This window comes from Etheostoma cragini, chromosome 15 (genome assembly GCF_013103735.1).
Source record: "Etheostoma cragini isolate CJK2018 chromosome 15, CSU_Ecrag_1.0, whole genome shotgun sequence".
Classification (NCBI taxonomy): Eukaryota; Metazoa; Chordata; class Actinopteri; order Perciformes; family Percidae; genus Etheostoma; species Etheostoma cragini.
This window is the reverse complement of record NC_048421.1, coordinates 22,918,393-22,934,178: the sequence shown is the minus strand read 5'-3', so window position 1 is coordinate 22,934,178 and position 15,786 is coordinate 22,918,393. Positions and strand designations below refer to the sequence as shown.

General features: G+C 40.8%; 1 protein-coding gene and 1 long non-coding RNA gene across 2 annotated transcripts in view; one reads left to right on the top strand and one right to left on the bottom strand.

The window, feature by feature from the left end:
• Nucleotides 1-6,508, bottom strand: part of LOC117958678 — a 20,858-nt gene extending 14,350 nt beyond the window's left edge. Inside the window, exon 1 of the long non-coding RNA XR_004659770.1 lies at nucleotides 6,407-6,508. This is a non-coding gene — a long non-coding RNA (uncharacterized LOC117958678). The remainder of the gene's footprint in view (nucleotides 1-6,406) is intronic.
• Nucleotides 6,509-7,546: 1,038 nt separating this feature from the next.
• On the top strand, nucleotides 7,547-15,370 carry smarce1 (SWI/SNF related, matrix associated, actin dependent regulator of chromatin, subfamily e, member 1). The gene is made up of 11 exons (XM_034894493.1): nucleotides 7,547-7,610; nucleotides 8,186-8,243; nucleotides 9,344-9,387; nucleotides 9,968-10,066; nucleotides 11,545-11,637; nucleotides 12,243-12,374; nucleotides 12,871-13,042; nucleotides 13,783-13,955; nucleotides 14,466-14,567; nucleotides 14,819-15,093; nucleotides 15,241-15,370. Exons 2-11 carry the CDS (start codon nucleotides 8,237-8,239, stop codon nucleotides 15,368-15,370), a joined length of 1,227 nt encoding a protein of 408 aa, XP_034750384.1. The 5' UTR covers nucleotides 7,547-7,610; nucleotides 8,186-8,236.
• Nucleotides 15,371-15,786: the final 416 nt, after the last annotated feature.

Genomic DNA, 15,786 nt, shown 5'->3' with positions numbered 1-15,786 from the left:
GAGATTTCTAAATTATTCCATTCCTTTTTTACTCACAATTTGTACAGTGTCCCAACTTTTTTGGAATCGGGTTTGTATCTACACGGGGCTTCTACCCTGCCTCAAACTAATCAAAACATTTCTTTGGCCCGCCCTATACTTTTATGTCTTCCTCAGGGAGTACCAAATCCATGCCGGGAAGACTGATTTTGCAAAAAGCCTTAAGCATCAGCTCCCAGGAGAGGAGGGGGCCATTGATGAGTTCATGGCAATCATGATGAAATGATGGATGAGAAAGTCAAGAAGGGAGCAAAGGAAGTTGTAGGCAGTTCATGTAAACAAGATTATTTGTTGGGAAACTTTTCTTTGACACAATGAACATTTGGTGTGCCACAAGGCTCAGGCTTGAGCCCGCTACTTTTCTGTCTTTTTATGCTACAACTAGTTCTGGGCGGGCAACTTTTAGCACCCATCTTTCTCTTTGTTTAACAATCCAATATAGTGGGGTTCGAAAGTTTGGGCACCCCAGTTAAAATTTTGTACTAATGTGCAAAAAGAACCCAAGAAAAGAAGAGAAAAAATTCCAAAAGGCTTCAAATGACAGATTGGACATTTCTGGATGGATCGTGCAGTCAAACGTGGGTTTGGATTTGCTTTTTCAGAATCCTGCAAGCTGTTGTGTCTGATATTTTTCTTAGTCTTCCAGATCTTGCTTTAACTTCCACCGTTCCTGATGACGGACATTTCTTAATTACATTCCAAACAGAGGATATTGGCATTTGAAAACGCTTTGCTATCTTTTTATAGCCTTCTCCTGCTTTGTGGGCGTCAACTATTTTCAGTTTCAGTTTTCTAGAAAACTGCTTAGAAGAAGCCATGGTGCTGATTGTTGGGGGGGGGGTCAGATGAGTCTGGGCATTTAAAACCTCAAGATTGACATCACCTGGTCTTTCCAGGTGATGATTTGGAACAATCCATGACACGTTCAGGTCTCAGCTTTCCAAAGGGGGGGTGCATGCTATAAACTCTGCAGGGTGCCCAAACTTTTGCAGATGCCATTTTTTGGTTTTCTGTTATTTTGAAAGTGTAAATGATGGAAATGAAATCTAACTTTTTGTGACATTATACGAATGTCTAACCTGTCATTTGATGCCTTTTGCAGGTTTTTCCATCTTTATTTGGCTTCTTTATGCCCGTTAATACACATTTTTACCTGGGGTGCCCAAACTTTCGAGCCCCACTGTAAGATTGCTGTTATGTGATGAAAGCTCCGGGGTAACTCTCAACCAGTATGTCAGGGTCTGTGAAAGATGGAATGCATGAGAGGTTGGAGTACCCCTTAAAGAGGGTCTACTTCCCCACCATAGCAATCAGTCTTGTAATTTTTAAAGCTGCGTGGGTGGGTGGGGGGGTGTTTGGGGTGTACCCAAACATCTGAGTTATCCACCTCTATCCCAATCAGGACCTGTGCAGCGGCAGCTGGCTCCCCAGGACACTTGGAACCACCCATCAGCTTTTTGCTTTTCATTTGTCCCTTTCTCATCATTGTTTTAAAATCCACCTCAGTTATTGGGTTTCCCCCACAGGAACCTGCAGCTTACAGCTCTGGCTCCCTCTGCTGTTTGTGTGCTGTGATGGAGATGAAGTGGTGTTACTACATGGTGGAGCTTCAATGGTTATTGTATTGCTGTATGCAATGTGAGATGTGTCAGGCAGTGAATGGGATGGGGCAGGAGGAAGTGGGGTAGAAGGGGAAAGAGGAAGGAGTGAGGTATGTTATCAGAGAAGCCCTAGCTTAGAGAGACTATTCCAGACTGGGTTAAATGCTTCATTTCCACTCCACCTCCTTCAGCACCAGGGTTTGTGTTTTTCCAAGACTATTTGCTCCACCAATGCATCTCTACGTATCCCCTACCTGCCTGTTGCTCAGCTTTCTCGGAGTGTGACTTCTGGGTTTCTGTCAGTCACCCAGCTATCTCCCTCGCCAGTTTACAATGAGTCTAAAACATGGACAGCGAGTATACCCCACCACCAGCAGTCCTATGAAGGAACCCGCCTGGCTATATTTTCTGGGCTATATTTTCAGAGCCTCAGGACGCCTGGAGATGAGGCCTCTCAGTGTGTTGACAGAGGAGGTCGTGAGTTTCCTCTTGTATCTTGCCCTCCCCCACTGAATGGATTTATTAAAGGACGCCTGTGTGAATGGTGGCAGGTTCTGCAGTAGTGTGGCAATGACCGTGTCATAGTGATCCCTGAGTACTATTGTGCATCCGTGTGTCTGTATTGTCCCTGAGTATATTAGTGTTATTGTGCATCAATGTGTCTGTATTGTCTCTGAGTATATTAGTGTTATTGTGCATCCATGTGTCTGTATTGAGTTTATCCAGGTCCAAGGTGTTGATGTTCGGTGAGGAGGGTTTGATGAAGGATGTGTATCTGTTTCTTTCTGTCTTTCTTTCTGTAGATATAGTAACTGTGTTGTATAAACCTGGTAAGTATGGTGTTACCCTTTTCCTCCACATATTGCATGTCACATAGTTTGCCTCTGATTAGACACACACATACTTTTTGAATATACATTACAATTCCTCTGCGTCATGTATACTCTCTGATTGCTCGGATTTTGCACCCATAGCTGTTTGAAAAATTCCCCGTGCCAAGTCCGACTAGGGTCTGAAATTGGTATCAATGTAGATTTAACCAATGTAAGTTTTTATTCTTTCTGAATGTGGAAATGACTCTAAAATCCTTCAACATCTGGGTTCTGCTAACGAAATTGTTGAAATTACTTTTGATCTCCATAACCAGTTGCACTGGTAATGACTGGTAACAAGCGACTGATATCAAGAGGTCACAGAACCCTGAGGAACAGAGTCCAGGAGTACCCCCTAAAGGTTAATGCTGCAAACAGCGTCTCAGTGGCAACTTCAAAATCCTTGTCTAGTGCAAATTCTGTGAAAACGAAGCAGTTGTGATTTCATTAATCCTGCAAACGTATATGTTTGGGACAAAAACTATGCTGTTTTCACCGTAAATTTACAGTAATATACTGGCAGCGGCTTTGCTGTGGCTTCGCTGTTACTTCACAGTAAGCATACTGTAATTTAAAACTCCACTGCACTGCAATTAACAGTAAATACCTCTAATCTGTAACATTCTGCAGATAGTGCTGTAATATTATTATTTTCTCCCAGAATGCATTGCCATTTACAGTATGATCCTGTATAATATTAAAACAGTAAGATACTGTAAGATTTTAGCTCTCCATTTACATCAAAATGGAAAATTTACACTTTTGTTGCTTTTGGTTATATTTTAAAAACTTTTTCTTGCGTTACTTTGTCCCTTTTTCAACACTTTTGAGGCTTTTTTTCAATGTTTGTCACTTTTTTGAAGTTTTCAACCCAACGTAACACTAACTTCTTAACTTTAATTTTACAGTTATTTTTGGAATTATGTTCAATAAACCTCATTCATAGGAAATTATACATAATGTTTGAGTTAGAAAAGCAGAAATTAGGAATTATTTAGACTAAAATTAAAGGAAGGATGTTGGGTTTAAAAAAAAAAACTTTAATGTCCAATACACCATTGTTCACAAATTCCGGGCCTTTGAGTGTGCTAGTGTCCAGAAAATCCACAGAAGTAAGGCTAAGCTTCCCTTTTAGTTTAAAAGATGAATAGTGGTTGTTTAAGTTGATCAAAAACAAGCCAGTCTTCTCTCGAGTGTGGCCATATCCCCCAAATATCATCCAAATATCTATAGTAGTGGAGAGGCTTTTTTGTAAATGCGGCGAGTGCTGTGCTTTCCCATTCTGCCGTTTACCCTGGGGCACATTTTTACCCAGCGCAGTTCCTGATATTTGTAGAAAAAAAATGATTGTTGAATTCAAAATTATTCTGCAGATTTATTTTGAATAATTTTAAAATTTCCGTGTCTGGTCAATTACTGTCCGCGTATTTAAGAAAAACATGACTTTACAGCATTACAATGGTAGTTTTAATTTTCTCCACAAAATCCTATGTATCTTTTATGTAACTGCGCTGTTTAGTAGTTAAAGGATTAATGTAAAAATCTGTGAACTCAGCTATGAAATAAGTCTTGCTGCCCAATCATTAACAATAAGACGTCCAGGCGGTATTTCATCTGGTTTACTCCAAGTCTTACTGTCTTTGTGTATTTTTGGTAACATATAAAATCTACGTGATCTAGGCTCAGTGCTACCTCGTAAATCTATTTTTTATTTTTGGCAATCAGAGGTACAGTCTTTGTAAGATGGGATTTTTAAGTTTAGAGTACTAAGTTGATTTATTAAATTGTCTATGTCCCTCCCGTAAGTATTGATCCCTGTCCTGTAACACAATAGCAGTGCCTTTGTCTGCAGGTCTGATAACAATGTTGTGATTATTTTTTAATGAAATAATTGCTTTCAATTCATGTTGGCTCAAATTTGGTTTGGCTAATTCTGAAATCATTTTGGAAATATTGGAGGTCAGAATTGAAAGTTGAAACCTTGTGGGAACTGTTGAAATGAGCAAGGAGTCCATGGTTTATATCCATTTCATAAACTTCTGATAAGCATACTAAACTTATTAAACAGACCATACAGATAACATGGCGGGAGAGGGAACATACTGGACTTTTAACCTACTGCGTATGCGCACTTCCTCATGTATGGTGTCTTTCAGTGTCCATACAGAACACAGACATAAGATCTATGAACTAGAATGATCTACATCCCCTTTCTTTAGCTTGTGCCTTCTGTGGCTGGGCACTAACTTGCAACACTATGGCAGTTTCATTGTGACTTGGTAACATTAATATAGATTATGAAAGTTTGGGACAACCATCTTTACATGTACTCAAATAGTAGCCAACCAAATTATACTCTCATATTGCATATCATTTGACAGTCACAACAATTGTACATGTGAGTTCCGTGCATCAAACTGGCTGGAAACATTCTCACTGGAACAATACTAAATTCAGTGCACAATTCATTTCTGGTTTTTTTTACATAGCGAGCACTTCAACCAGAAACATGGACTCTTAAATGTCTTCGGTCTGCAGCCTATAAGAGCCTGATGTTCATTGTTCATACTTTGGATTGGGCTTGCAAACGCAACCGGAGCGTGTCACATACAGCGTGTTACCTGGCACCACCTGGTGGGCTGGGGTGTGACCCGGTTCTTGGCCTTCGGGTCTCTGCGACCCGTCATGTATTCAACTGTATTTCACTTCCACCGCGGCCTTGTATTCGACTGTATTTTTTCACTACAGCCGCCTCGGCTTTAGAGTCTCTGGGACCCGGGCCTGAATGCAATTGTATTTTTCTACTACCGCTGCATCGGCTTTGGGGTCTCTGGGACCCAAGTCAAGTCAAGTCCAGTCAAGTCAAGTTTATTTCATCCATAGAAATGGAAATTACAGTGCTCACACTCGCCATCTTACCCATTAAAAACTAGAGAATAAATACAATATCACAAATGCACTGCAATATTATACATAATACAGTATATAAATAAAAATATATTAAATATATTTAATAAAAATGTACGTTTGAAGTGCTTGTTGTGCTGCCTAATAGCCTGAGGTCTAAAAGAAAGAGCATACCGCTTCGTTTGTGTCACAGGAGGTCTTAGCCTACCACTGCGCTCTATAACCCGGCCGGTCAGATTACCTTGAAGAGGGTGACCCGGGACCCTCGTTATTTTTACCACATGATCTTCATATACCTGATCCACTGTATTCAACTCTCCCATCATTTTCCCAGCCCTTTTAGTCACTCTATCAAGTGTCCTTCTCAGTTACCCCAGCATTTCCCCCCCACCCAACCACACAGTAACTCCAAACACTACATATGACTGACATAAAAAACCTTCTCACCACATCTGCATTCACCTTAAAGGACTGCAACTTCCTCATACAGTAGACCCGTGGACTTAATTATTTCATCAAGGAGTCAACATGCTTAGACCATGTTAGCCTGTCGTTAAAAACAACGCCCAGATACTTGTATGTGTTCACTCTTTCTATTTCTACACCTTTGATTTCCACTGCCTCAGCTGGGATCTTATTTCGCCTGTAATCTATAACTAATTCTTTAGTTTTCTTAACCCTTGACCCGTCCTGTATTCAACTGTATTTCACTTGTACCACGGCCTTGGCCTTCGGGTCTCTGGGACCTGTCTTGTATTCGACTGTATATCTCTACTAGCGTGGCCTCGGCTTTCGGGTCTCTGAGACCCGGGCCACAATGGGATTGTATTTTTCTATTACCGCGGCATTGGTTCCGGGTCTTTGGGACCTGTCCTGTATTCAACTGGTCCTCAAAAACATATCATCCCAGTGGCCCTCGAGCTCATCACCTTGCCACCGAAAAAGACAGATGAACAGGACCGAGACCGAGAATGAGAAGACCAAGACCCTAGTCTCTTCCTGCTTTGTGATCCCACACATTTGAGTATTGACACTCCGATGCTTAACTGATTAAACAAATGTATTTGACTTTATGTTATTGTCTTATTTGGCTCTATTTAACAAATGCGTGGGGACATATAGTGTCTTTTTTTAACTACATTGTACATCTGACTTTGTAAAGGTTGCTTCCAACAGCATGCTATTGCTAAATTGTCAGCTTATGGTGAAAACAAGGCTGTACTACACATACATACAGTATACAGTGACAGATTGAAATCTGGAGGATCTCCGAAGTACCTTTAGCTTGTTTGAAAATAGATTTTTAGTATAGAAGTCCCGGAAAGCAACAAGTGACACTTTTTTGTTAGCACTATGTCTCTCCTAAATTTAAAAGTGATCAACCACAGCCGAATCTTTGGTATAAAAAAGGTAATGCCCATTTTTTACAAGCCAAACATTTACTATTAGTATGCATCTTTGCATTAGCAAGAGCTCCATACCTCTATCTTTTGTGTGCGACTAACATGAAAGAATATGATATTGCAGTCTGCAAATCAGCAAGAAGTCCAATGTTGTAAAGGAATATATGATGAAACTGGACGAAATGAAAAGCAATTAGACCTTTTATGAAGCATGCTTATTAGTGTATTTTATTGTATATGTGGCAGATTATATATCACTGTAATTTGGGACATTGGTGTGGGACAGTGTTAAGATAAGATAAGATAAACTTTACTGGCCCGAAGGAAATTGGTCTTGGGCAAAACATGCTGACAACAGCTGCATACAAACACATTCATTACAGTACAATACGATACATGAAATTATAGTAACTATAGTAAAAGTATGTAACTGTTGTTGTTTGCAGTTACATTTTAATTCTGGGTTTTGTAGAGCTTTTCGTTTCAATAAGAATGGCTTTTTGCCCCACACATATCTGCCACATAATTAATGGTTATTGATTACACAACTGGAACTCTCTGGAACAACTCCGATTTGTCCAAAAAGTTTACTTATTTCTAGAGTATTGCTGATTTAATTAACTAATATGGCTTTATTGACGTATTGGATTAGTTTATGTGTATTGAAGTAACTCCACTTTTATTCTGAAAACATCCTTTCCCGGCCAGAACTAAATCAACACTTCCGGTTTGTGTGTGAAAGGCGGAACAAGAGGCCCAACGGAGGGGAACAAAGGACGATTGAGTGAGTATCTTTACATTGTTTCCAACATAATTACTTAAAATGTTTCCCTTTGTATCATTTTTAAACTTAAGTGTAAGAACGACTAATTGCATTTGTTTTGCAGTTAGAACACGTAGCTAAAAGGGTAGGTAATTATCCCCATGTAGCTAGCTAGCTAGCTAGTGGAAGCTAGGCTAACGCACAACACACGACACCGCTAACGCTAGCCAGTGCGTTAGCCTAGCATCAACGGCAAAGCTTATTCAAACGTTTTTGCAAGGGTTACACACGTCGAAGGTTTAACCAATAAGCATGGACGCGTGTTTTGGGTCCAAATTGATTTGAGATAATTGTAATTGGATAGCTTTCTCAATGTTATCATGAAGCAAATTGTGTCTTTGTGTTAGCGGGTTTGGTCAGTAGGCCGACGCTGGCTAGCTAGCTAGCTAGCTGTTTAAGTCCCGTCGGCCATTGTTATCTTTCATTGTTGTCGGCGTTAGCCGGTAACTTTGTTTACCAAACGACTAATGGCAAAAGCTTAACGTTAGTTGTTGTAGTTCATCAAATTTGAGTTTCTTTTTGTTTTGTGTTCTTGTCCAGGTTAACCAATATGGAAATAGCCTCCTCTACTTAGCCAAGTCTCCAGCCACGATGTCAAGTAAGTAAACATGCATGTTATTAACGTTAATAGTACAAAATAGCGTTCACTTCATTGGTGGTGTTGCTATTCAGTGAGCGCGTGAGCACATATAATAGATGTGTAAGTAAGTGAATAGTAAACTCCTCTCCTTTGGTTTCTATCATAGCCTTTACTGTAGGTGTGAGTGTAGTAACAAAATGAACACGATTCTACAAAAAACACCAATTCATGAAGGTATCATCAAAATGGGATGCCCCCCCCCCCATTCTAAATTTCTTTACATTTCTTTATCAGTTTTATTTGGTAAGGTATCTCAAAAAATTTTTTTAGATAGAAGAACAACAATGTCATTGTTTTCATTTAGAATTTTAAATATCTATAATATTAAGCACAACTTACTGGAGCAGGTTGATATGGAGAAAATCCACTTACATATTACATCATATACTATTGATGTTGTAGCAAAATTGGAGGGTTGATAATTGGTGCTTTCACAAAATGTGCACACAGTGAGATTTTTGATATATAATCGTCAGTTATGCTGATATAATAACTACGTTATAAGGAAATATTGGCGTTGTGTTCAGATAATTACATCATTTCACTGTGATGCAGCCTTTAAAACCAGGAAAAGACAATACTTGTGTCAAATTAAGATATTAAAATATCGGAATTTTAAGACAATGTCTAGCCTCATATAACAATATTGATATGTTGCCTAGCTCTACTACTAACATTCACAATAACTGTAGTTCAGTTTCTCTGCATAGAAGCTACTCCGGTCTGAGTTTTTACATATAGCAATAGTCTAATTTTACCTGTGAAGACATCTTATTTGCACACAGTCGGAAATATGTAACGTCTTGGCGAACTGCAGAGCATCTCTGCTGCTTTATGCACCAATCTGATGCCATGTAATAAAGCCCTAAGGTTACAGCCAGGGCTCATTGACTGATGATTTGAATCTTTAATCTTTAGTGTTCACTGTATAGCAGTATTATAAAGGAAATAAACATAAATTAGAGTAATGTAAGTAAACCATAGCCACCCAATAAAAAAATGCACACATTGCAGATTGTGGTAACAGCTGACTAATATGTTTTTTTCTTCTCACACAGAACGACCATCCTACGCCCCTCCCCCTCCCCCTGCCCCAACAACAGTAAGTGTCCAAGTCTCAGTTCCAGTTTCAGAATTTACTGTTGATATTGTTTTCATTTAATTTACTTTTCTCTCTGTGTGAACACGCAGAGGTTGCCACTAAGTTGTTCAGCTCTCCATCATCGCTCTCACTGTAACTTCTGCTCTTTCCTGTCATACTACCACTTATTTAAGGTCTTTTTTACGAAATAAATCTGAGCTTTTTGGGCATCAAAGTTCCGAGTTTAGCTTGTAAAGAGCCAACATGTCTGTTTTGATGCATTTCATTACCTTATGGTCAGCGGGCACGGTGCTGTTAAATGTTGAAAATGGTCAAATTAATCTTGCAATTAATAGGGTGGCCTGAATTAGTTTTTCCTTATTTACATGCAACACGCACATGTTGTAGATTCAGTCTGAATGCTAACCTGGTGGCCAGTTGTCTTTTTTTTCCTTGCATGATGACATCATGGAAAACAAACAAGCAAAAGACACATATTTTCATGTTTTTCCCCTTTTCACTTGTTTATGTTTATCCCTCTTCCTCCTCTTGTTTGTTAGCCATTTCTCATTCGTGTTTTGTCTCATTTGTCTTCCATCAGCAAATGCCTTCCACCCCAGGGTTTGTGGGCTACAACCCTTACAGCCATCTGGCCTACAACAACCTCCGGCTGGGAGGGAGCTCCGGAGGCTCCAGCAGGGTAATGGACTGATGGAAGGAATTTGGAGGAAAAAAACAGAAAAGGGGGATGGGCTCAGGATAATAGGAAGGGTAGTAGGAAACTGTCTTGGGCTAAATACAAGAGCACCTATATGGGGAGAAGGGGAAAGAAAGGAGCATCAAAAAGGCTTCAATTATGTATTAATACCGTATATAAGCTTAATTCTAACGTTAATGTATAGCTATCCTTTCTAGGTAGGCTCTTAACATTTTTGCCTATAACCAAGTTCTGTATTTTACACTGTATGAACACTAAAGAAACACTTTCCCAATAGGCATTACGCCAAAAGCATTTTCTCTGCTATGACTAAAATTAAAGCTGCAAATAGCGTGCACCCGTCAACCTCGGGGGGGCCCCTGGCTCCCAGTTGACACCGGCCGTGTGTTTCCATTACTGCTGAACACGGCACACAAGATTTAATTCCCTCCATGTAGTGCATTGTGTTGGAAATTACAAACTTCAAATTGTGCACCTCTTCCTGTGTCCACTATGTGGCACACAGACTATTTATACGTCAAGATGCTGTATTTTTTGTCGACCACATAATGTAAATTTCAGGGAAATCAATGACAAATTTGAGGCAGATTTGACAGTGTACAAACAACTGCCTGTTTTGCGGCGTTATGTGGGTATTTTGACAACTAGCCACCATCATCTTTGGAGTTTACTGACCAATTTTGAAGTTGACTGTGTGAAACCATATATGTTAGAGTAGTCTGCAAACGTCAAAATCAGCCATAACTTGCACATTATTTTAATATTACTGACAAACAAATTGAAAACATCATCAAGGTCTTAAGGCTTACCTAAACACTTTTTAAGGTGGATCTGGTAAACTCATTAAATCATCAACATCAAAGTGAAACAACTGTAACTTAAAACTGACCATTAAAACAGTGGAATGAAGAAATATCAGAACATTGTCGTGAAAAAAAAAACATAATAAACAAATAAAATGCTCAATGCCCGTGTTTTTTTCCAACCAATGAGGAATTAGTCAGGGCAAGAGGATATCTATAGTTCCTGTTGTTTCACCCACAAAACTCACCAGGCTTGTCTCGCTGACCAGCAGTCAGCTAACACCCTTTATAGACACCAAACGCAATTTCCTGTTTAAAATTGTTAATTTGCTTTTAAACAGTCTTAATAAATACTTAAAGCCATGGGACGGTTGGCTGCCAAAATTATCATTATTTATGCAGCTGCAGGAAAGCATCCAGGACCATTAAAGATTGTGTATTGTCATGTTTACATGTACACCTCCTTATTTTGCTTTCACAAAAGCCTCAGCATTATCAGACCATAAACAGCTGATGTACTATGACAGCATTTTTGTTTGTTTTTCTGACCGCTTTCTCTAAACCTTTTTTCTCTTTTTTGTTCCCCGTCCAATCTCCTTATTCACACTTGTCTACCCTTCTTTATCCCCCTTGTCTCTCTCTGCCCTCCCTCCACAGAACTCCTCAGGCGTCACGGTCCCAAAGCCTCCCAAGCCTCCAGACAAGCCACTGATGCCTTACATGCGGTACAGCCGGAAGGTAAGCAGGAAGGTAAGACACCCATCCACGGTGTCTGCTTTTACTGCTTGTCCTCCCATCCCCTGAAAGGTTGCAGGGGTTTTAGGGGGCGAAACAGCCAAGCCATGACGCCTTCACCACCACCTCCACCACCTGGTGGAGCACTCTCCACTCAGTTATCCCGTTGGCTTACAGAAGCCTCCTGGGTTTGTCATCGATAAAGACAAATTACATCTCCTTTGTTTCCTTTTGCAAGCATGATCTGCACTGGCCTTCATTTTCCCCCTTCCATGCTTGTCGCTTCGCCGCTTCTCTAGTTGTAGAGCGGACATTTTAACACTGGCTATGGCATAAAGACTAAATCTACTCTAAAAAGTCACGTTGACATAAAAATAGTGATTCTATCTTTGGATGTATTTCATTTCATTCCATCCAGGCATTTTGCAACACAAATGTGCTACACATTTCAATGGCTTATGGTAGTTCTTAGTTGATGGTTCTGTCCAATAGATTCATAATTTCGGGGCTAACCTCTTTCCTTTGCACTTTTCCTCCTTTGTTTCCATCACTGTCTTATAGCTAACTAACATACCATTAAGTAAGTGTGTGTGTGTGTGTGTTTCCGTGTGTCTCCCCAGGTATGGGACCAAGTGAAGGCATCTAATCCTGACCTGAAGCTATGGGAGATTGGAAAGATTATCGGAGGGATGTGGAGAGACCTGACAGATGAGGAGAAACAGGACTACCTGAACGAGTATGAAGCTGAGAAGGTGAGCTGCTGGAAATGTCCTAACTTTAGGTTCAGGTCAAGCCAGCACTGTGTGTATGTATTGACATGTTGTATTGAATGACAAGAATTTTTTTTCTACTCAATACTAATACATACATAAGGTGAATAACACTCAAAAACATATGTGAAACATTAGCACAAATGACAAACCGCCAAGTAAGAAACAATGTATTGATGAATAATAACAGAAAATGACATGAAGAATTGTTGTGAATTTATAAATTATGGAGTGTGGCATAGACCTACTCTGTAAAGTGTCTCAAGATAACTGTTATGGTTTGATACTATAAATAAAATTGAATTGAATTAAGATTATTGCTTGGGAAGCGAACTAGTGGTGTGTCATGCTGCGTTGGCTACTCCCAAAACTGGGAACCAGGCAAGGACACAATAGAGCTCAATATTATGTCTCACCTATAGTCTATGATGCAGTGTGAAATGAATGCTACCTTGCTTTCTCACTCTCCCCATGTCAGATCGAGTATAACGACTCTCTAAAGGCCTACCACAACTCACCAGCCTACCTGGCCTACGTCAACGCTAAGAACCGCGCAGAGGCCGCAATGGAGGAGGAGAGCAGACAGAGGCAGAGTCGTATGGACAAAGGAGAGCCTTACATGAGCATTCAGCCCGCCGAAGACCCTGATGGTTAGTTTTAGACATGGGCGTTTGAAAATACTTTCAATCAAGATGTCAAAGATGATTTAAAATCATGAATATAGGCTCGAAAGTTTGGGCAGCCCACGTAAAAATGTGTATTAATGTGCACAAAGAAGCAAAGAAAAGATGGAAAAATCTCCAAAAGGCATATTTCCATCATTTAGACTTTCAAAGTAACAGAAAACAAAAATATAGCGTCTGCAAACGTTGTGGCACTCTGCAGAGTTAATCAGCTTTCCAAAGGGGGCGGTCCATGCTAGAAACTCTACAGGGTGCCCAAACTTTTGCAGAAGCCATTTTTTTGTTCCCTGTTTTGAAAGTGTAAATGATGGAAATTAAATCTTAACTTTTTGTGACATATTACACAAATGTCTAACCTGTCATTTGATTCCTTTGAGATTTTTTTATCTTTTTCTTGGCTTCTTTATGGACAACAATATTTTTTACCTGGGGTGCCCAAACTCTTAAACCCCACTGTATATATATATAAAGAGGGTATTTTAAAATAAAGGTACATCTTAAAGATTGCTATATTGACATATCTTCACTTTGCTTTAATGATATTGGATCATTGAATCGATATTTCAATCCAGATCAGTGTGTCATTACACACATTTAAAGAGAGTGGGGCTGCAAATCCCCAAAAGTTCAAGCTAGTCGTCGTCGTCGTCCCCCCCCCCCCCCCGCCTTGGTGCTCAGTTAAGAGTCTATTTTTTCCCTCTGGCCAGACTACGATGACGGTTTTTCGGTGAAGCACACAGCAGCCTCTCGCTTCCAGAGGAACCATCGGCTCATCAGTGACATCCTCAGTGAGATTGTGGTGCCAGATGTCCGCTCGGTGGTCACCACGGCCCGCATGCAGGTCCTGAAGAGGCAGGTCCAGTCTCTCATGGTGCACCAGGTAGGTTAAACCATCTTCCTCTACGGCAAAAATGATGTCAACATGGACTAGTTAAACATTTAGTCTGCCATTGGAGAACCCCAAATTAGTATGTGAGCTGAGAGGAGCTCAGTGGCTTTATTTCCTTCTTCAAAAAAAATGGCAGACTAGAACCTCCGGGCACACGCTAATAGCCAACTGTTCGGTAAAATGAATTAAACCGCTCTGCTCTACTGTTCTTGAAGGTTTCTTTTCGTCCAAGTGTGCGGGGACCTGTGCGAATGCCCCACGGTCATTTCTAACCAATCCCATAATTTGTCCTGTTAGGGACTCAGGTTGTGCGCACTTCACAATGAAACTGACCCTAGTCTTCCCTGATCAAACCCACCTCGTGACCTGGGTTGTGAAGCCAAGTAGATCGAGATGGGTTACCCCATTCAAACATACAGTCGACCCGGTTATAACTCGGATTGAGCCTTTGGTGTGAAAGGGATATCGGTGTGTCTCACCTGTCTGTCTCGTGTCTTTCAGAGAAAGCTGGAGGCAGAACTCCTCCAGATTGAGGATCGCCACCAAGACAAGAAAAGACGTTTCCTGGAGACCACCGACTCATTCAACACTGAACTGAAGCGGGTACGGCAGCCTTTATTTACCTAGGGACGGCTGAGTGAAAAGCACGGATGAGGTTGTTTGATTACCCCTGAACCAGATGTTAACATCCAACCAAAGGAAGCGACTTATTACTATTAGAACATGTTTTCCCCTCACTTAATTTACACAGATTTGTCTTTGCATTCAATCTGATTACAACTTAGTTAATTTGTAAATGGGGAATTGAGCCTAGTTGAAGCCATTGTTTTACCCCGTGTTCCCTGTGTCTCCAGCTGTGCAGTCAGAAGGTGGAGGTGGACATGGACAAGCTAGCAGCGGAGATGGCTGCGGCTGAAGAGGCGGCCAGGCGGCGGGCGGAGGAGAGGGAGCGTGAGGCGGCCGAGCAGGCGGAGAAAGCTGCCCAACAGGCGCAGCAACAGGAGACTGCTGGAAACAAAGCTGCAGAGCAGGGCAGTGCTAATGCTAGCAGCCCAGCTCACCCAACCTCAGGGACCAAGGAGGAGGACAAGCCCACACCCATGGAGACAGGTAACCACACTGTTTTAAGGCAATTATTATCATTCTGCATTAAGTAGTGATGTATATGATCATTCCCTCCAATATTGTGAATTAAAATGAAATATCAGTCAAAATCATCGCAATTAGATATTTTCCTCCTATCGTGTAGCCCTATATTTATACATTGCTACTTTAGCGCACAAAGCTCTTCACAAGCTGCCTCCCAGTCACCCATTCAAACACCGATGGCGGCAGATCTGCCCGGCAAGGCGCCGGCCGGCACATTGGGAGCCAGACAGGAGTCTGGGATCAAACCGCCAACCTGATGAAAGGACGACAGAAAAACATTGAATGAATTTGTTTTCTAGGGAACCTTACCTGTTATTTAGCTGACGCTTTTATCCAAAGTGACTTACAATTGCTATATATCAGAGGTCGCACGCCTCTAGATTAACTACGGGTTTAGTGTCTTGCTCAGGGACACATTGGTTGATGTATTGCAGTGGGAATCTAACCCACACCTAAGGCATGTCTCATATCCACTGTGCCGTCACCACCCACACTATATGTGTGCTCAATTCATGTTTAATAATTTCATTAGAAACCAATGGGCTGACAGCTACAGATAGAAGTGGGAAATAATGCCAGAATATTATTTGGTTATTTTTAAGTTTTATTAAACAATGTTGATCTAAAAGGATTTCTTTTTTTTTTCTCTCTCTCTCTCTCTCTCTCTCTCTCT